Here is a 22740-nt window from a genome sequence, read left to right as displayed (position 1 = left end):
GTAAGTTCTTGCATAAATTATGTTTTCTTTCATGTAATTAGCAAGAGTCCATGAGCTAGTGACGTATGGGATAATGACTACCCAAGATGTGGATCTTTCCACACAAGAGTCACTAGAGAGGGAGGGATAAAATAAAGACAGCCAATTCCTGCTGAAAATAATCCACACCCAAAATAAAGTTTAATGAAAAACATAAGCAGAAGATTCAAACTGAAACCGCTGCCTGAAGTACTTTTCTACCAAAAACTGCTTCAGAAGAAGAAAATACAACAAAATGGTAGAATTTGGTAAAAGTATGCAAAGAGGACCAAGTTGCCGCTTTGCAAATCTAATCAACCGAAGCTTCATTCCTAAACGCCCAGGAAGTAGAAACTGACCTAGTAGAATGAGCTGTAATCCTATGAGGCGGAGTCTTACCCGACTCAACATAGGCAAAATGAATTAAAGATTTCAACCAAGATGCCAAAGAAATGGCAGAAGTTTTCTGGCCTTTCTAAAACCGGAAAAGATAACAAATAAACTAGAAGTCTTTCGGAAAGACTTAGTAGCTTCAACATAATATTTCAAAGCTCTAATAACATCCAAAGAATGCAACGATTTCTCCTTAGAATTCTTAGGATTAGGACATAATGAAGGAACCACAATGTCTCTACTAATGTTGTTGGAATTCACAACTTAGGTAAAAATTCAAAAGAAGTTCGCAACACCGCCTTATCCTGATGAAAAATCAGAAAAGGAGACTCGCAAGAAAGAGCAGATAATTCAGAAACTCTTCTGGCAGAAGAGATGGCCAAAAGGAACAAAACTTTCCATACGTCACTAGCTCATGGACTCTTGCTAATTACATGAAAGAAAACATAATTTATGTAAGAACTTACCTGATAAATTCATTTCTTTCATATTAGCAAGAGTCCATGAGGCCTGCCCTTTTTTGTGGTGGTTATGATTTTTTTGTATAAAGCACAATTATTCCAATTCCTTATTTTATATGCTTTCGCACTTTTTTCTTATCACCCCACTTCTTGGCTATTCGTTAAACTGAATTGTGGGTGTGGTGAGGGGTGTATTTATAGGCATTTTAAGGTTTGGGAAACTTTGCCCCTCCTGGTAGGAATGTATATCCCATACGTCACTAGCTCATGGACTCTTGCTAATATGAAAGAAATGAATTTATCAGGTAAGTTCTTACATAAATTATGTTTTATATATTTATATATATATATATATATATATATATATATATATATATATATATATATATATATATATATATATATATATATATATATATATATATATATATATATATATATATATATATATATATATATATATATATATATATATATATATATATATATATGAGCCCTGCTTCTGTCCAGGAATCCAATACAGGCATATAGCAGTGGGGGTTGCTCCTTTCGGAAATGCTGTGCCTTGCTGATATCAAATACATTGTAGATGCAGTTAAGTTAACCCAGCAACAGAGGGGACTGCAGTTTTAGCCTTTTTGGCAGCCGTGGGGTTAACTGCATCTGCTATGTATTTGAGCCGTTTCTCAGAGAGCAGGAGACTGTGTGAGAGGTTCCATAATGATTACATACCCTAAGTTGCAGACGGCCCTAGAGGGAAATATAAGTAAGTAAGTTATGTAACGTTACGTAAGTATATTCAGTTCACCCAGACATAGCTCGCAATCTGTTACATAAGTATATTCAGTTCACCCCGACATAGCTCGCAATCTGTTGTGTACCCCAGCCTAAACTGTCAGTCTACACTGAACGTTACAGACAAATTAGATTGTTCAGTCTGAACAAATAAAATAAACCACCAGTTCGGATTTCTTTGAGGGGGAACACAGAAAGGTAAACCTTTGCACTACCAGCATTACGTACGGATAGAAGAGAAGAAACTGAACCGCACACTGCTTCACAGAATACTATGACTCCCGGAGACTAAGTTCACAGTCCCAATGCAGTGTTAGCGGCGCAATGCGCATGCGCTAAATCGGGAGCGTGGAAATACGAGACTTGCAGATTTACAGCAGGACACTGAACAAAACCAGAGGATCATGATGACGAAATATGGGAGGGGGCTGGCGGGCATTTTAAACTGCAACGAAGAAATAAGTGGTAATTCTTAGAAACTATTAAGGCTAATACATTAGGCAACAGTGCAAGCAAAAAAACGTTAGCAACTGTATAGGAATTACCTATGTGAAAATTTAGGTTGACTGTCCCTTTAAAGTATAGGAATATTTGTCAGAACAGAACTACATATTTGACGTTTTAATTTTAAATGAGAAAACAAAAATGTTTTTGAGAAATGTATCCCAAAATACAGAACACCAAATATCTAAAAGGATACATAAATGTTTTTTCAATCCTTATTTTCAGGATAGATAATCGGGTAAGCAAAATTTTAAAGGGACAGTCAAAATTTAAACTTTCAGAGAATGCAAATTTAAACAACTTTCCAATTTACTTTTAGTATCACATTTGCTTTGTTCTCTTGGTATTCTTTGAGTAAGCATTAGTAGGGTCATAAGAACTGCAGTGTACATGTGTCTTTAGTACTCTATAGCAACTGTGTTTTTCAACATTGATTGTTGCAGTTATACATTGTTACAAGAAATACAGGGCACAAGTTACACAGCGACTCTTTAAAAATAGGGCCTGGATTTTAATTAATTTATTTTTTTAAGTAATTTTAAAGCAGAAAATGTTTCTCTCTATTTAAATCTGCATCAGTTGAAATCATCCACTTGTTTTGTCCCCATCATACAGGTATGTAGAGAGCTGCAAAGATGTTACTGGAGATGACAACATATCAAAGTTAAACCCTATAGCTGTGAGCTGTAACTTGAACATTGCTGCCTGTAAACTCAAGCTTTTGGACTACCGAGCAGCGATTGAGAGCTGTCGTGAGGTAAATGGCAAACAAACTGATTTATTGCCGATGAGTTTGTAGTAAATATATATATTTTTAAAGTGAACAGTAAAGAAAATAAATACATTTGTATAATTCATTTGGAGCACTGGTTTTCAAACCTGTCCTCAGGCCTCATTTATAGGCCAGATTTTGAGGATATATGAACAAGAGCACATGTGAAATAATCAGCTAAGTAACCATAGTTATTTTACCTGCTCTCACCCAAGGTAATCCTGAAAATCTGGCCTGCTGGGTAGGCCTGAGGACAGGTTTGAAAGCCAGTGATTTAGAGCATGCAGTTTTAAACAGCTCTCCAGTTTTCTTCTATTACCTAATTTACGTTGTTCTCTTGCTATCCTTTGTAGAAAGGGAATACCTAGATAGGCTCAGGAGTAGCAATGTAATACTGGGAGCTAGCAACTGATTGGTGGCTACACAATTATGCCTCTTGTCATTGACTCACCAGATGTGTTCAGCTACCTCCCATTAGTGCATTGCTGCTCCGTTAACAAAGGATACAGAAAATTAGATAATAGATGTAAGTTGGAAAGTTTTTTTTTTTTTTTTTTTTTTTTTTTTTTTTAAATTGTATTAATCAGAATCATGAAAGAGAAAAATTGTTTTATTTCCCTTTAATCCTGAACCTTTGTATTACACTGCTTTTGTTGAACTAGTACTTCATTGGGGAATTGCAGCTATTAAAGCAGGACCAGTTTTGTGTCCTATTAAATAGGTTCTGCAACAGAATTTATTTACATTATATAGTGGGTGCATTTATGGCAAGGCTAATATAAGTAATAAGGGTTACATTATATGCGTAATATTGTAAACCCCAACAAAGTAACCCTGTAGTGGAGAGGAATTACTAATAAACCTTTAAATGAACAGTCTAGTCCAAAATAAACTTTCGTGATTCAGATAGGACATGTCATTTTAAACTACTTTCCAATTTTTTTATCCGAATTTTGCTTTGTTCTCTTGGTATTCTTAGTTGAAGGCTAAACCAAGGTAGGTTTATATGCTAATTTCTAAGCCCTTGAAGACTGCCTCTTATCTAAATGCATTTTGATTGTTTTTCACCACTAGAGGGTGTTAGTTCACGTGTTTCATATAGATAACACTGTGCTCATGCACGTGGGGTTACCTAGGAGTCACCACTAATTGGCTAACATGCAAGTCTGCCAAAAGAACTGAAATAAGGGGGCAGTTTGCAGAGGCTAAGATACAAGATAATTACAGAGGTAAAAAGTATTAAAGGGACAGTCTAGTATAAATTAAACTTTCATTATTCAGATAGGACTTTTAATTTTAATCAACTTTCCAATTTACTTTTATCATCAAATTTGCTTTTTTTCTCTTGGTATTCTTAGTTTAAACTAAACATAGGCAGACTCATATGGTAATTTCTAAGCCTTTGAGGGTTGCCTCTTATCACATGCTTTTTAAATCTCTTTTCAACACAGAGACAGAAAGTACACGTGGGCCATATAGATAACACTGTGTTCAGGCACAGAGGGTTATTTAAGATCTAGCACAAAACAATGCTAAATGCAAGACAATAGAAAATAACAAGTCACAGTCATGTGATCAGGGGGCTGGAAGAAGGTTCCTAGATAAAAGGTAATCACAGAGGTAAAAAGTATATTAATATAACTGTTGGTTTTGCAAAACTGGGGAATGGGTAATAAAGGGATTATCTATCTTTTAAAACAATAACAGTTCTATGGTAGACTGTCCCTTTTAATATAACTGTGTTGGTTATGCAAAACTAGGGAATGGGTAATAAAGAGATCATTTATCTTTTTAAAACAATAAAAAATCTGGTGTAGACTTACCCTTTAATATAACATTAATATAAATAACAGTGTTGGTTATGCAAAACTGGGAAATGGGTAATAAAGGGATTATCTTTCTTTTTAAACAATAACAATTCTGGTGTAGATTATCCCTTTAACTGGTAAAGCCTACTATGGGCTAGATTTAAAGGGATATGAAAAACAAATTATTTCTTTCATGATTCAGATAGAGCATGCAATTTTTAAGCAACTTTTTTATTTTTCTTCGTTCTCTTGGTATCTTAATTTGAAAAAATAATGTAAGCTTAGGATCCGGCCCATGTTTGGTTCAGAACCCTGGGTAGCGCTTGCTCATTGGCAAGGCCAGAGGAAGAAGATTTTGTGGTTTCATATTTCACAATATTGCGATTTTGCGTTTGTAATATTCATATTTTATGATATTGTGCTTGCACTGTAGCAAGCGTGTTCTATATTAATATATATCTATAATATAGAACACGTTTGCTACAATGCAATCGCAATATTATAACATCTAAATATTGTGATCACAATATTGTGAAATAGGAAAACTGGATATTTCTGCCACTTTTTAGTTTAAAAGCCATAAAAATTGATCTATAAAAGGGTGCAAAAATAAATGTAAAAAAACAAAATGTATGCTTACCTGATAAATTTTCTTTATTTTCCGGGCATGGAGTGTCAACGACGTCATTCAAATTACTAGTGGGATATTCAACTCCTGGCCAGCAGGAGGTGGCAAAGAGCACAACAGCAAAGCTGTTAAGTTTTAACTTCCCTTACCCATAATCCTCAATCATTCAGCCAAAGAAAAATGGAAAAAGAAGAAACACAAGGGTGAAAAAGGTGCCTGAGGTTTACTCAAAAAACTGCCAAATTATAATTAAGAGGGCGGGGTCTTGGACTCTCCATGCCCGGAACGAAATTTATCAGGTAAGCATACATTTTTGTTTTCTTTCCTATGGCATGGAGAGTCCATGACGTCATTCTAATTACTAGTGGGAACCAATACCCAAGATAGAGGACACGGAATGAACAGGGAGGGAGAACAAGGCAGGAGGACCTAAACAGAAGGCATCCCCACTTGAAGAACCTTTCTCCCAAAAAGAGGCCTCAGCTGAGGCAAAAATATAAAATTTGGAAAAAGTATGCAAAGAGGACTGCCTTATCTGCATGAAAAATAAGGTATGGGGGAATCGCACTGCAGAGCTGAAAACTCAAACTCTGCGAGTGGAAGAAATAGCAAGGAGAAATAAAACCTTCCAAGGTAACAACTTTATATCAACAACATGCATCGGCTCAAATGGAGCCTGCTGCAAAACTCCTAAGAAATAGGTTTAAGACTCCAAGGAGGAGCAATAGGTTAAAACACAGGCCTGATTTGGACCAGGGCCTGAACAAAAGCTTGAACATCTGGTAAATCTGCGAGACGTTTGTGCAAAAGAATAGACCGTGCAGAAATCTGACCCTTTCGAGTATTGACTGTCAAACCTTTCTCCATGCCATCCTGAAGAAATGATAAAATTTGGGAAATCCTACCCGACTCCAGAGAAACCTTTAGCTTTTGCACCAAAAAAGGTATTTACGCCATACCTTTATAGTAAATCCTGCGAGTGACAGGTTTACAAGCCTGAAGCATAGTATTAATGACTGCCTCCGAAAAACCACGCCTAGACAGAACTAGGCGGTCAATCTCCAAGCAGTCAGCTTCAGAGAATCCAAATTTGGATGGAGGAATAGACCCTGAATTAGAAGGTCCTCAGAGGTAACCTCCAAGGTGGAAGAGATGATATCTTCACCAGATCCTGCGAGGCCAGACAGGAGCTATTAGAATCAGACACACTCTCCTGCTTGAGCAATGAATCTTGAAAGGAGACCAAAATCCCAAAGAACCGCCAGAGCATCTATCGGGGCGGCCTAAGGATCTCTTGGCCTTGAACCGAACTTTGGAAGCTTGGCGTTCTGACGAGATGCCATCGGATCCAACTCCGGAACCCCCCACCTGAGGGTTATCCTGGAGAACACTTCCAGAATGAGAGCCCACTCCCTGGGATAAAAGTCTGTCTGCTCAGAAAATCTGCCTCCCAATTGTCCACTCCTGGAATGTGAATGGCAGATAGGAGACAATCGTGAGCTTCTGCCCACTGCAGAAAGCGAGTCACCTCCTTCATGGCCAAGGAACTCAAAGTTCCTCCCTGGTGGTTGATGTAAGCCACTGAGATGATTTCTAACTGGAATCTGATAAATCGGACTAAAGATAATAGAGGCCAAGCTGTCAAGGCATTGAAGAATGCTCTCAACTCCAAAATGTTTATGGGAAGAGAAGACTTCACTAGACCACAGGCCCCGAGCTTCCAGAGGACTCCTAACATGTTGGCGTCCGTAGTCACAATTATCCAGGAAGGTCTCATGAAGCAAGTGCCCTGAGACAGATGTTTCAGTGAAATCCACCACGAGAGAGTGTCTATTGTTAGGGGGTCCAGATTTATCCTCTGCAATAAATCTGAATGGTTTCCGTTCCATTGACTAAGCATGCAAAGCTGCAGCGGTCGGAGATGGAATCGAGCATAAGGAATGAGGTCCATGGAAGCCACCATCAGACCAATCGCCTCCATGCATTGAGCCACTGTTGGACGAAAAGCAGAATGGAGGGAGGCAAGAAGTGTGGATTTTCTGACATCAGTCAGGAAAATATTCATGGACAGGGAATCTATGATAGTCCCTAGGAAACACTCTTGTAGTAGGAACTAGAGAACTCTTTTCCGGATTCACTTTCCACCCGTGGGAACGTAAAAAAAAAAAAAACATCTCTGTATGAGATTTTGCTAGTTGAAAAGATGCCTGAATCAAGATGTCATCTAGATAATGTGCTATAGCAATTCCCTGGGATCTGATCACTGCCAATAGAGCTCCTAGTACTCTTGAGAATATTCTGGGAGCTGTGGCAAGACCAAACGGAAGAGCAATAAACTGGAAATGCTTGATCAGAAAGGCAAACGTTAAAAACTGGTGATGATCCCTGTGAATGGGAAGGTGTAAATACTCGTCCTTCAGGTCTACGGTCGTCATGAACTGATCTTCCTGAACCAATAGAAGAATGGAACGAATAGTTTCCATCTTGAAGGACGGAACCCTGAGGAATTTGTTGAGACACTTTAGATCTAGGATGGGACGGAAAGTTCCCTCTTTTTTGGGAACCACAAATAGATTTGAATAGAATTCTTGATCTTATTCCTCTCCCAGGGAAGATAGACCTTTATGCAAAATGTTTGTCCCTTCTATTGAAAGAGGACACAAATCTAAAATTAAGCATAAAAGGATTAAAATAAGCAAATAGAATGCTTATACCAATCGCTATCCAATGGTTTACTGCATAGAATATAAACCATGAAAAATACAATTCCAAAACATACATTTAGAATTATTCACATGAAAAATAAGCAGATAATGCATACAACAATCTCCCTTATATAATAAAAAGGAAAAAACAGAAGCTATTTTTAAAAGCTTGTGGAGCTGGTCAAGCAGCCTCCCGCAGCTGGCTTTAAACACAATACCTTCTGCTTCCAATACTGTAACACTAGCCACTAGGCCACGGCAGACTTGTATGCTGGCATCACAGATAAAGGTATTAGCCAGCTTAGCGTTTTGATCCTATCCTGGATTTCCTCTATAGAAAATAAGTCGGATAAGGTATCACATCAATAAGATGCTGCCCCCACAACCATAGCAATTATTGCCACAGGTTGCCAATGTCTTGATAAATGTACATCTTTTTTAAGAGACTCTAGCTTCTTATCCATGGAATCCTTAAAAAAAGCACTATCCTCAATAGGTATAGTGGTTTACTTGGCCAGAGTAGAGAAAGCTCCCTCTACCATAGGCCCAGTGTGCCACAAGTTGCGCACAGCCTTAGCCACCGGAAAACATTTTCTTAAAAAAACGGGACGGGGAAAAAACATAATTTATGCTTACCTGATAAATTCCTTTCTTCTGTTGTGTGATCAGTCCACGGGTCATCATTACTTCTGGGATATAACTCCTCCCCAACAGGAAATGCAAGAGGATTCACCCAGCAGAGCTGCATATAGCTCCTCCCCTCTACGTCACTCCCAGTCATTCGACCAAGAATCAACGAGAAAGGAGAAACCAAGGGTGAAGTGGTGACTGGAGTATAATTTAAAAGATATTTACCTGCCTTAAAAAACAGGGCGGGCCGTGGACTGATCACACAACAGAAGAAAGGAATTTATCAGGTAAGCATAAATTATGTTTTCTTCTGTTATGTGTGATCAGTCCACGGGTCATCATTACTTCTGGGATACCAATACCAAAGCAAAAGTACACGGATGACGGGAGGGATAGGCAGGCTCATTATACAGAAGGAACCACTGCCTGAAGAACCTTTCTCCCAAAAATAGCCTCCGAAGAAGCAAAAGTGTCAAATTTGTAAAATTTGGAAAAAGTATGAAGCGAAGACCAAGTTGCAGCCTTGCAAATTTGTTCAACAGAGGCCTCATTCTTAAAGGCCCAAGTGGAAGCCACAGCTCTAGTAGAATGAGCTGTAATTCTTTCAGGAGGCTGCTGTCCAGCAGTCTCATAGGCTAAACGAATTATGCTACGAAGCCAGAAGGAGAGAGAGGTAGCCGAAGCCTTATGACCTCTCCTCTGACCAGAGTACACGACAAACAGGGAAGACGTTTGTCGAAAATCCTTAGTTGCCTGCAAGTAGAACTTGAGGGCACGAACTACATCCAGATTGTGTAGAAGACGTTCCTTCTTTGAAGAAGGATTCGGGCACAGGGAAGGCACCACGATCTCTTGATTGATGTTCCTGTTAGTGACTACCTTAGGTAAGAACCCAGGTTTTGTACGCAGAACTACCTTATCTGAATGAAAAATCAAATAAGGAGAATCACAATGTAAAGCTGATAACTCAGAGACTCTCCGAGCCGAAGAAATAGCCATTAAAAATAACACTTTCCAAGATAACAACTTTATATCAATGGAATGAAGGGGTTCAAACGGAACTCCTTGTAGAACGTTAAGAACAAGGTTTAAACTCCATGGCGGAGCAACAGTTTTAAACACAGGCTTGATCCTAGCTAAAGCCTGACAAAAGGCCTGGACGTCTGGATTTTCTGACAGACGCCTGTGTAACAAGATGGACAGAGCTGAGATCTGTCCCTTTAATGAGCTAGCCGATAAACCCTTTTCTAAACCTTCTTGTAGAAAGGACAATATCCTAGGAATCCTAACCTTACTCCAGGAGTAACCTTTGGATTCGCACCAGTATAGGTATTTACGCCATATCTTGTGGTAAATCCTTCTGGTAACAGGCTTCCTAGCCTGTATCAGGGTATCAATAACCGACTCAGAAAAACCACGTTTTGATAAAATCAAGCGTTCAATTTCCAAGCAGTCAGCTTCAGAGAAGTTAGATTTTGATGTTTGAATGGACCCTGTATCAGAAGGTCCTGTCTTAGAGGTAGAGACCAAGGCGGACAGGATGACATGTCCACTAGATCTGCATACCAAGTCCTGCGTGGCCATGCAGGCGCTATTAGAATCACTGATGCTCTCTCCTGTTTGATTTTGGCAATCAATCGAGGAAGCAGCGGGAAGGGTGGAAACACATAAGCCATCCCGAAGTTCCAAGGTGCTGTCAAAGCATCTATCAGAACCGCTCCCGGATCCCTGGATCTGGACCCGTAGCGAGGAAGTTTGGCGTTCTGGCGAGACGCCATGAGATCTATCTCTGGTTTGCCCCAACGTCGAAGTATTTGGGCAAAGACCTCCGGATGAAGTTCCCACTCCCCCGGATGAAAAGTCTGGCGACTCAAGAAATCCGCCTCCCAGTTCTCCACTCCCGGGATGTGGATTGCTGACAGGTGGCAAGAGTGAGACTATGCCCAGCGAATTATGTTTGATACTTCCATCATTGCTAGGGAGCTTCTTGTCCCTCCTTGATGGTTGATGTAAGCTACAGTCGTGATGTTGTCCGACTGAAACCTGATGAACCCCCGAGTTTTTAACTGGGGCCAAGCCAGAAGGGCATTGAGAACTGCTCTCAATTCCAGAATGTTTATTGGCAGGAGACTTTCCTCCTGATTCCATTGTCCCTGAGCCTTCAGAGAATTCCAGACAGCGCCCCAACCTAGTAGGCTGGCGTCTGTTGTTACAATTGTCCAGTCCGGCCTGCTGAATGGCATCCCCCTGGACAGATGTGGCCGAGAAAGCCACCATAGAAGAGAGTTTCTGGTCTCTTGATCCAGATTCAGAGTAGGGGACAAGTCTGAGTAATCCCCATTCCACTGACTCAGCATGCACAATTGCAGCGGTCTGAGATGTAGACGTGCAAAGGGTACTATGTCCATTGCTGCTACCATTAAGCCGATCACCTCCATGCATTGAGCTACTGACGGGAGTTGAATGGAATGAAGGACACGGCATGCATTTAGAAGCTTTGTTAATCTGTCTTCTGTCAGATAAATCTTCATTTCTACAGAATCTATAAGAGTCCCCAAGAATGGAACTCTTGTGAGAGGAAAAAGAGAACTCTTCTTTTCGTTCACTTTCCATCCATGCGACCTTAGAAATGCCAGAACTAACTCTGTATGAGACTTGGCAGTTTGAAAGCTTGAAGCTTGTATCAGAATGTCGTCTAGGTACGGAGCTACCGAAATTCCTCGCGGTCTTAGTACCGCCAGAAGGGCACCCAGAACCTTTGTGAAGATTCTAGGAGCCGTAGCCAATCCGAATGGAAGAGCTACAAACTGGTAATGCCTGTCTAAGAAGGCAAACCTTAGATACCGGTAATGATCTTTGTGAATCGGTATGTGAAGGTAAGCATCCTTTAAGTCCACTGTGGTCATGTACTGACCCTTTTGGATCATGGGTAAGATTGTCCGAATAGTTTCCATTTTGAACGATGGAACTCTTAGGAATTTGTTTAGGATCTTTAAATCCAAGATTGGCCTGAAAGTTCCCTCTTTTTTGGGAACCACAAACAGGTTTGAGTAAAACCCTTGTCCTTGTTCCGACCGCGGAACCGGATGGATCACTCCCATTAATAACAGATCTTGTACACAGCGTAGAAACGCTTCTTTCTTTATCTGGTTTGTTGACAACCTTGACAGATGAAATCTCCCTCTTGGGGGCGAGAATTTGAAGTCTAGGAGGTATCCCTGAGATATGATCTCTAGCGCCCAGGGATCCTGAACATCTCTTGCCCAAGCCTGGGCGAAGAGAGAGAGTCTGCCCCCCACTAGATCCGGTCCCGGATCGGGGGCCCTCGGTTCATGCTGTCTTTGGGGCAGCAGCAGGTTTCCTGGTCTGGTTGCCCTTGTTCCAGGACTGGTTAGGTTTCCAGCCTTGTCTGTAACGAGCAACAGCTCCTTCCTGTTTTGGTGCAGTGGAAGTTGGTGCTGCTCCTGCTTTGAAATTCCGAAAGGGACGAAAATTAGACTGTCTAGCCTTAGCCTTGGCTTTGTCTTGAGGCAGGGCGTGGCCCTTACCTCCTGTAATGTCAGCGATAATTTCTTTCAAACCGGGCCCAAATAAAGTTTGCCCCTTGAAAGGTATATTAAGTAATTTGGACTTAGAAGTTACATCAGCTGACCAGGATTTTAGCCACAGCGCCCTACGTGCCTGAATGGCGAATCCTGAGTTCTTAGCCGTAAGTTTGGTTAAATGTACTACGGCCTCCGAAATGAATGAATTAGCTAGTTTAAGGACTCTAAGCCTGTCCGTAATGTCGTCCAGCGTAGCTGAACTAAGGTTCTCTTCCAGAGACTCAATCCAAAATGCTGCCGCAGCCGTAATCGGCGCGATGCATGCAAGGGGTTGCAATATAAAACCTTGTTGAACAAACATTTTCTTAAGGTAACCCTCTAATTTTTTATCCATTGGATCTGAAAAAGCACAGCTATCCTCCACCGGGATAGTGGTACGCTTAGCTAAAGTAGAAACTGCTCCCTCCACCTTAGGGACCGTTTGCCATAAGTCCCGTGTGGTGGCGTCTATTGGAAACATCTTTCTAAATATTGGAGGGGGTGAGAACGGCACACCGGGTCTATCCCACTCCTTAGTAACAATTTCAGTTAGTCTCTTAGGTATAGGAAAAACGTCAGTACTCGCCGGTACCGCAAAGTATTTATCCAACCTACACAATTTCTCTGGTATTGCAACAGTGTTACAATCATTAAGAGCCGCTAAAACCTCCCCTAGTAATACACGGAGGTTCTCCAATTTAAATTTGAAATATCTGAATCCAATCTGTTTGGATCAGAACCGTCACCCACAGAATGAAGCTCTCCGTCCTCATGCTCTGCAAGCTGTGACGCAGTATCAGACATGGCCCTAGTATTATCAGCGCACTCTGTTCTCACCCCAGAGTGATCACGCTTGCCTCTTAGTTCTGGTAATTTAGCCAAAACTTCAGTCATAACAGTAGCCATATCTTGTAATGTTATCTGTAATGGCCGCCCAGATGTACTAGGCGCCACAATATCACGCACCTCCCGGGCGGGAGATGCAGGTACTGACACGTGAGGCGAGTTAGTCGGCATAACTCTCCCCTCGCTGTTTGGTGAAATTTGTTCAATTTGTACAGATTGGCTTTTATTTAAAGTAGCATCAATACAGTTAGTACATAAATTTCTATTGGGCTCCACCTTGGCATTGGAACAAATGACACAGGTATCTTCCTCTGAATCAGACATGTTTAACACACTAGCAATAAACTTGCAACTTGGTTACAATCTTATTTAACAAAAACGTACTGTGCCTCAAAGAAGCACTAAACGATTAAATGACAGTTGAAATAATGAACTGAAAAACAGTTATAGCATCAATCCTTAAAAACAACACAACTTTTAGCAAAGGTTTGTTCCCCTTAGTAAAGTAACAATAATTAAATTTGAAACATAAAAATTACAGAGCAACGTTTTTTAATCACAGTCAATATATAAGTCTCACAGCTCTGCTGAGAGAATCTACCTCCCTCCAAAGAAGTTTGAAGACCCCTGAGTTCTGTTAGAGATGAACCGGATCATGCAGGAAATACAAGAGTAACTGACTGGAAATTTTTGATGCGTAGCAAAGAGCGCCAAAAAACGGCCCCTCCCCCTCACACACAGCAGTGAGAGAGAAACGAAACTGTCACAATTTAAAACAAGCAACTGCCAAGTGGAAAAATAATGCCCAAACATTTATTCACTCAGTACCTCAGAAAATGCAAACGATTCTACATTCCAGCAAAAACGTTTAACATAATAAATACCTATTCAAAGGTTTAATGTACTTTTAACAGAGTAATTCCAGTGAAATACCATCCCCAGAATACTGAAGTGTAGAGTATACATACATGTCATTATAACGGTATGGCAGGATTTTCTCATCAATTCCATTCAGAAAATAAAAACTGCTACATACCTCAATGCAGATTCATCTGCCCGCTGTCCCCTGATCTGAAGCTTTTACCTCCCTCAGATGGCCGAGAAACAGCAATATGATCTTAACTACTCCGGTTAAAATCATAGTAAAAACTCTGGTAGATTCTTCTTCAAACTCTGCCAGAGAGGCAATAACACGCTCCGGTGCTATTGTAAAATAACAAACTTTTGATTGAAGTTATAAAAACTAAGTATAATCACCATAGTCCTCTCACACATCCTATCTAGTCGTTGGGTGCAAGAGAATGACTGGGAGTGACGTAGAGGGGAGGAGCTATATGCAGCTCTGCTGGGTGAATCCTCTTGCATTTCCTGTTGGGGAGGAGTTATATCCCAGAAGTAATGATGACCCGTGGACTGATCACACATAACAGAAGAAAAAGGAATTCCTCTTTTCCCTTCCTTAGAAATAATTTACGTCATCCGGAATAGAGCTTGAAAAATCTCAGATGAAGGAATAACAACAAACACTCCATCAGATCTGCCGAGGAATGATCTTCTTCAGATAAATGAGAGAGAGAGAGCGACTAACACAGACTTAGCCGAGTCTGAACTCTTAGAATGAGAAATTCCTAGTTATTCTCTTCCTTTTCTCAGATAAAGGAAATGCTGACAATGCTGCCGAAGTTATTAGGGCAGCATAATCACCTGGCAAATGAATACCCCCAGGAACCTGATTAAAGGAACCACAGTGGCGTAGAAAAGGCATGGGACGATTAAGGAGAAAGTTGAGGCTTGGTACGGACAACCTCATCCTGAGAGATAACTGGCTTAGAAAGGGATTATTATCCCTGTTTAACAAAGTCTTATTTAAGTATGTGTAGAAAATTGAGCAGGAGAAACAAGAAAACATGTAACACAAGTGTTAGACAAATCATTCAGAGTCCATGATAAAAGGAAAAACTAATACCCTTTAGGATAATTAGACTGAGTCTAATCTCAAAGATAAGGAATAAAATAAAAATAACAGCAAAATAACAGCAAATATTTGTTACTGCATAGAAGAATGTGGAATTTATGTAAAGTAATTTATTTTTGCCCTGCACCTCTATAACCTCAATACTGAGGAAAATCACCCTTCGGAGATTAGAGACTAAGGCACTAGTAAAGAAAAAACGGAACTCTAAACCGGTGCAGGAAAAAACAGATGATCGATAGCGTCTGTTCAGTACAGTAGTTTTCACAAAGACGATCGTTATCGTCAGACAGCAGGAGACCTGTTTCAAACAGCCGTCACAAGCTAGGCTGTTAACGTATCTCTTAAGCTCCGCTCTCCTAACCACTTGAATTAAGACTTAAGTGGAATAGCGGAAGGTCACGCGTGCGCCTTAATTTAACTGCGCCACAAGTGAAAAGGAAAACAAAAACGGCTTGAATAAGCGCTACTCCTCTATATCTGAAATATGACCGTAACGTCACATAAAACACTCTGTTAAGCCTGTTTTCCATTATAAAGGGAACTGGAATAAGCGTTACTCCTTCCAACGTTCCCTATGCCAGTCTCTCAAAAGCCTCCAGAAGGGGATACTATTAACCCTTTATGCCCACAGTGCCTTATGTAAATAATAAAATTGCATGTCACTGCCCATGATAAATCCCTGTATAAATGGATAAAAAGTCACCAAGTCCCACCAAGGATCCTTGACCCTTTAACACACAGATCTATGTGTCCTGTCACAGAGACATTAAAGGGACAGTATTCACTCATTTTTATATAACTGCATGTAATAGACACTACTGGGAAATAAGACACTCCCCCTTCTTTTGCATATGAAAAGACCCTTTACACAAATAGGAGCAAGCTGGAGTAGGTAGCTGATGGTATTCTCATAAAACTTTGGGGCTTGGTTAGGAGTCTGAAAATCAGAGCAATGTTTTTTACAAATAAGCAAAACTATACATTTTAAAAAAAAAAAAAACTTTATGGGCTATAGAAATAGATCATCTACAAAACATTTATCAAAGCATAATTGAATGTATTATATCCCTTTTAACCCCTGAAAGTGCTGTCCTTTCCACCTAGAAAGGCCAAGCACTTACCTGTGTTCTGGTTGCAGGGCAGGAGCCACTTCTCAGTGCGATTACCCATATCTATCAGGGACCTGAAGAAAAAAGAGCAGAGTTAACCAACCCTGACTTTCTATGAAGGGGTAGCAAAGCAAAGACAACCTTGCCGCTTTCTAACTGCTAATAGCCACCATTACTCTTACTAAAGAGATTGAAATGAATACAGCATAGCCCCTAATCCTTGCTTGCAGGGAAAAGTACCCATTAAAGGATTACAATTTTAAGACACCATCTTCACACATCCTCCCTTTGACAGAGGCAAAGAGAATGACTGGGGATTATGGGTAAGGGTAGTTACACTTAACAGCTTGCTGTGGTGCTCTTTGTCGCCTCCTGCTGGCCAGGAGTTGAATATCCCACTAGTAATTGGAATGACATTGTCTACTCTCCATGGCATAGGAAAAAAAGATTTACACATAACTAGCGATTTAAGCTTATTTCCAAAGATAAATTAGGAGCATATAGTTATTTAACAGGAGAGATCTAGAATTAGTTCACCTAAACTCGCCTTTGAAAAAAAGCACAAAAAATACTACCTTTTTTTTTTTTTTTTTTTTTTTAATATATTATAAACTTGGGGGCTCAGGTGTGCTTCTCTTAATTCACGCTGAGGCGAAGTCATAGGATAATAGAGAGAATTCTGATAGCACTTGATAAGTCTTGCTCTGTGTGTTGCTTATTTTGACACAGTCTCACCTCCTTTTAGTTTGTCAGAAAAACCCCCTGAGATCTGCAAGGGAAAAAGGTTTACAGAATACACCAGACTTGGCAGAGAAATGTCAGTTATGCCCATGGAATTCCCTGTTCAAACCGTTGGCAGAAGCGGGGAAATTCATTTTACAATAAATAAAATACAATTTGAATTTACTTCTATTATATAATTTATTTCATTCCTTTGGTAGCAGCAATGCACTTTTGGTTTCTGAACACATGGGTGAGCCAAGGACAACCAGTATATATTTGCAGCCACCAATAACAGCTAGAACCTATGTTCTTTGCTGCACCTGAGCTTACCTAGATAAATCTTTCAGCAAAGGATAACAAGAGAAGGAAGCAAATAAAATCATAGAAGTAAATTGGAATGTTTAAAATGGTATGCTCTGTCTGAATCGCAAAATAAACTTTTTGGGTTTATGTCCCTTTAAGTGTTTTTGCATGTGCAGCACTTTTTTTTGCACGCCTTAACCCCTTCAATAGCGGGGGGGTCATTAAAATACCAACTCTTCTTGGGGAAAACATCATATATTGTGTTGTAACCTTTCTAAAAGCATTTGGTATTTAAAGGGATATTAAACACTAAATACATCACCTCCCTCTAACCATAGCATCTGCATTGTAATCTTGGTTCCAAAAAGGCAGCAATCTTAAAGAGTTACTGCACGTGCAAACACATCAGCAGTGTAACCATGACAAAAGGGAGGTTGGGCATAACCTCAGTGCTAAGCTTATAAAATGTATTAAGTGTTTAATGTCCCTTTTTAACATTTTAAGTCTAATTCATTCTAAACTTTACCAAAGAGGTACAGTGTAATGACTGGTTAAAAAAATAAAATTAAAACCCCCCCAACATAATTAAGTAAATTAAAAGTAACAATGTTAAAATATACAAAAGTTGCCAAAAGTAGAATAGAAATGGCAATCACATCTGGAGGTACCCACACCTTATTTCAAATATAGCATTAGCTGAAGAAAAGGGGATAGGCAGACAACACATACTTAAAGTGATGGTGAATCCAAATGTTACGCTAGGATTTACCATCCCTAAAAATAAACTGGACGTTCAGTGATGTGTGCTGTGGCTCCTTGCTAAAGCCAGCATCTTGGGCCGCCTATGGTACAGCGTTTCTTACCAATGAGATGACTTTTCCACCTCCTAAAGCAATAGCTGTGCTACCATACAGAACACTGTCAGATGACTAGCATGGCTATTGGTTTAGAGGTGGAAACATCACCTCATTGGTAAGGAACGCTGTGCCATGGGCGGCTGGAGGCTCTGGCTTTAGTGAGGAGCAGAGGCAGAAAAAGGGGTGAGTTTAGCACCTGTTTTTTTTAAAACTTTAATTTCAGTGATGGTAAATCCGAGCGTTTTTTAAACGCTCAGATTTACTATCCTTAAATCTAATTAGTTGAGAAGTGCTTAAAGGGACAGTCTAGTTGAAATTCAATTTTCATGATTGAGATAGGGCATGCTATTGTAAACAATTTTACTTATCAGATTTGTTTTGTTCTTCTATTATTCTTTGTTGAAAGCTGAACATAGGTAGGATCATATGCTAATTTCTAAGCCCTTGAAGGCCACCTCTTATCTCTGTGCAATTTGACAGTTTTTCACAGCTATACAGCGCTAGTTCATGTGTGCCATATAGATAACATTGTGCTCATTCTTGTGGAGGTTTTTATGAGTCGACACAGATAAGACGTTCCTTCTTTGAAGAAGGATTAGGACACAGCGAAGGAACAACAATTTCCTGATTGATATTCCTATTAGAAACAACCTTAGGAAGGAATCCAGGTTTGGTACGCAAAACCACCTTATCTGCATGGAAAACAAGATAAGGTGAGTCACACTGTAAAGCAGATAACTCAAACTCTTGAGCCAAAGAGATAGCTACTAAAAACAGAACTTTCCAAGATAGAAGCTTAATATCTATGGAATGCATAGGTTCAAACTGAACCCTTTGAAGAACTTTTAAGAACTAAGTTTAAGCTCCATGGCGGAGCAACAGGTTTGAATACAGGCTTGATTCTGACTAAAGCCTGACTAAACGCTTGAACGTCTGGGACATCTGCCAGACGCTTGTGTAAAAGAATAGACAAAGCAGAAATCTGTCCTTTTAAGGAGCTAGCTGAAAATCCCTTCTCCAATCCTTCTTGGAGAAAAGACAATATTCTAGGAATCCTAATCTTACTCCATGAGTAACCCTTGGATTCACACCAATAAAGATATTTGCCAAATCTTATGATAGATTTTCCTGGTGACAGGCTTTCTAGCTTGAATCAGGGTATCAATGACCGACTCAGAGAAACCACGCTTTGATAAAATCAGGCGTTCAATCTCCAAGCAGTCAGACGCAGAGAAATTAGATTTGGATGCTTGAATGGACCTTGGATTAGAAGGTCCTGCCTCATTGGCAAAGTCCACGGTGGAACAGATGACATGTCCACTAGGTCTGCATACCAAGTCCTGCGTGGCCACGCAGGTGCTATCAGAATCACCGAAGCTCTCTCCTGCTTGATTCTGGCAACCAGACGTGGGAGGAGAGGAAACGGGGGAAATACATAGGCCAGATTGAAGGATCAGGGCACTGCTAGAGCATCTATCAGTACTGCCTGGGGATCCCGGGACCTGGACCCGTAACAAGGAAGCTTGACGTTCTGCCGGGACGCCATCAGATCCAATTCTGGTGTGCCCCATAGCTGAGTCAGCTGGGCAAATACTTCCGGATGAAAATTTTTACAGTAGAAACATAAAGCCTTAGTAAGTTTGCACAGCCAGACAAACGATTAACCCCTTAATGTAAAAACCGGATTGACAAAACGTCAAAAACCGGTATAAAAATGTTCAGCACCTTGCCACAGCTCTGCTGTGGCGCCTACCTGCCCTTTAGGATAGATTTGTGGGGAAAAACTTCTTTTAGGCCCTCAAACACAGCAGGACCCTCTGGAGAAGCAGCTGGATGTCTTCAGAGTAAAAGAAACTGCGCAACTGAGGCGTGAAAATAGGCCCCTCCCACCTCACTCGTTGTTAGTGGGGCCTAAAAGAAACACACCAAAGTGTTTCCAAACTAGCCATGTGGGTTAATAACCCTTAAATAAGCCACAATGACCCCTTAAAGTCCCTCAAAAAACATTACGTTTTCAATAAAAAAACGTTTTTCCTATAAGTGTCACCAGTAACAAATGAGCCCGTTTTGCAAGCTGGGATTCCATACTAAGGGCCCATTTATCAAAGGGCTTGCGGACCTGATCCGACACTGCGGATCAGGTCCGCAAGACCTCGCTAAATGCGGAGAGCAATACGCTCTCCACATTTAACATTGCACCAGCAGCTCACAAGAGCTGCTGGTGCAACGCCGCCCCCTGCTGACTCGCGGCCAATCTGCCGCCAGCAGGGAGCTGTCAATCAACCCGATCGTATTCGATCGGGTTGATTTCCGGCGGTTCCTGTCCGCCTGCTCAGAGCAGGCGGACAGGGTTATGAAGCAGCGGTCTTTAGACCGCTGCTTCATAACTTGTGTTTCTGGCGAGTCTGAAGACTCGCCAGAAACACGGCCCTTCAAGCTCCATACGGAGCTTGATAAATGGGCCTGGATGTGTCTGAATACAGCTTACCCTTCCCTCATGGGGATATTTCCAGCCTTTTCTAGAATTATCACAGTCTGTCTAGAAAAAAATTGACTGAACATACCTCAATGCAGCTTAGCATGCAAACCGTTCCCCCAACTGAAGTTTTCCTGTACTCCTCAGCCTTTGTGAGAACAGCAGTGGATCTTAGTTACAAAGTGCTAAGATCATCATCCTCCTTGCAGAAATCTTCATCCCTTTTCTGCCAGAGTGAATAGTACACACCGGTACCATTTAAAATAACAAACTTTTGCTTGAGAAAATAAAAACTAACATTTTTGTCACCACACTCACTTTACCCTTCCTAGTACTTAGAGTAGGCAAAGAGAATGACTGGGGGGTGGAGCTAAGGGAGGAGCTATATAGACAGCTCTGCTGTGGGTGCTCTCTTTGCCACTTCCTGTAAGGAAGGAGAATATCCCACAAGTATGGATGAATCCGTGGACTCGATACATCTTGCAAGAGAAAAGGTCTTTAGGGAACGTTTAAAGGAGGAGAGGTTAGGGGAAAGACTGACAGCTCGAGGAAGTGCATTCCAGAGGGTTGGTGCCGCACGAGAGAAGTCCTGTAGTCTAGCATAAGAGGTGATGGTAGAGGATGCAAGGAGCAGGTTATTGTTGGATCTTAGGGGGCGGGCTGGAGTATATTTGTTGATGAGTGAGGACAGGTAGGGTGGGGCAGCATTGGTTAGGGCTTTGTAGGTCAGGGTGAGAAGTTTGAATTTAATTCTGCTGTGAATGTGTAGCCAGTGAAGGGACTCGCAGAGAGTTGTAGCAGAAACAGACCGTTGAGAGAGGTGGATTAGCCTGGCAGATGCATTTAGGATGGATTGAAGGGGTGAGCGGCGGGAGAGAGGGAGGCCGGTTAGTAAGTTATTACAGTAGTTAAGTCGGGAAATTACCCGGGAGTGGATTAGCTGTTTAGTAGTTTCAGCACTCAGAAACGGACAAATTTTGGAGATATTGCGTAGGTTGTTGCGGCAGGATGAAGAGAGCAATTGGATGTGGGGAATAAAGGACAGATTTGAGTCAAGTGTGACTCCAAGGCAGCGGACTTGGGGTGATGGTGAGATAGTGGTGCTGCCAACAGTGATGTAAAAACTGGAGTAGAGTTAGAGGGGGGGGGATTAAAAGTAGTTCGGTCTTGGACTATTTTTAGGTGGTGAGAGGCCATCCAGGATGAAATGCCAGATAAGCAGTAGCTGATGTGAGAATTGACAGAAGGAGAGAGTGCAGGGGTGGAAAGGTAGATCTGGGTATCATCAGCATAGAGGTGATAGTTGAAGCCATAGCTGTTGATAAGTTTACCCAGTGAAGAAGTGTAAATAGAGAAGAGTAGAGGACCCAGGACAGAGCCTTGAGGTACTCCAACAGACAGAGGCAAAAGAGAGGAGGAGTCACCCGCAAAAGAGACGGAGAAGGATCTGTTAGAGAGTTAAGAGTGCATCCAGGAGAGGGCAGTGTCACAGAGCCCAAAAAAGTTGAGAGTCCGTAGTAGAAGGGGATGGTCAACAGTGTCAAAGGCAGCAGAGAGGTCAAGTAAGATGAGAATAGAGTAGTAGCCTTTGTTTTTAGCAGAAAGGAGATTGTTCGTAACCTTGGTGACGGCAGTCTCAGTTGAGTGTTAGGGACAGAAGTCAGATTGCAGGGGGTCGAGCAATGAGTTGGAGGACAGGAAGTGGGTTAGGTGATCGAAAACTAGTTTGGCAAGGATTTTTGAAGCTAGCGGGAGCAGTGATATGGGGCGGTAGTTTGCAGAAGAGTTGGGGTCGAGGGAGGGTTTTTTGAGGATGGGGTGACCTTTGCATGTTTAAAAGCAGGGATAGAGCCGGTAGAAAGGGATAGGTTAAATATGTGAGTAAGAGCCGGAGTGAGGGTGGGAGACAGAGAAGGTATTAGATGTGAAGGAATTAGGGTGAAGTGGGCAGGTAGTGAGGTGTGAGGAAGACAATAGGGAAGCCACTTCACTATGTGGTTGGGAGGAGGGTGCAGAGAGCCAGAGGGGGTGACTGGGAGCGAGTTGGGAGATTTCTTTGGATGGTAAGTGTTTTATTGAAAAAGTAGTCAGCCATGTCTCTAGCACTGAATGCAGATGAGGGTTGTGGTGCAGGTAGAGGAGAGTTGAGTTGC

General features: G+C 41.1%; 1 protein-coding gene across 1 annotated transcript in view; it reads left to right on the top strand.

The window, feature by feature from the left end:
- Window positions 1-22740, top strand: part of PPID (peptidylprolyl isomerase D) — a 43492-nt gene that overhangs the window by 18557 nt on the left and 2195 nt on the right. Inside the window, exon 7 of the mRNA XM_053703778.1 lies at window positions 2787-2928. Within this exon, the coding sequence (XP_053559753.1) occupies window positions 2787-2928 (142 nt within the window). The remainder of the gene's footprint in view (window positions 1-2786; window positions 2929-22740) is intronic.

The sequence above is a fragment of the Bombina bombina genome, chromosome 2 (assembly GCF_027579735.1).
Source record: "Bombina bombina isolate aBomBom1 chromosome 2, aBomBom1.pri, whole genome shotgun sequence".
Taxonomy (NCBI): domain Eukaryota; kingdom Metazoa; phylum Chordata; class Amphibia; order Anura; family Bombinatoridae; genus Bombina; species Bombina bombina.
Note: the sequence above shows the minus strand (reverse complement) of the source record. Positions and strands in the feature narration are given on the sequence as shown.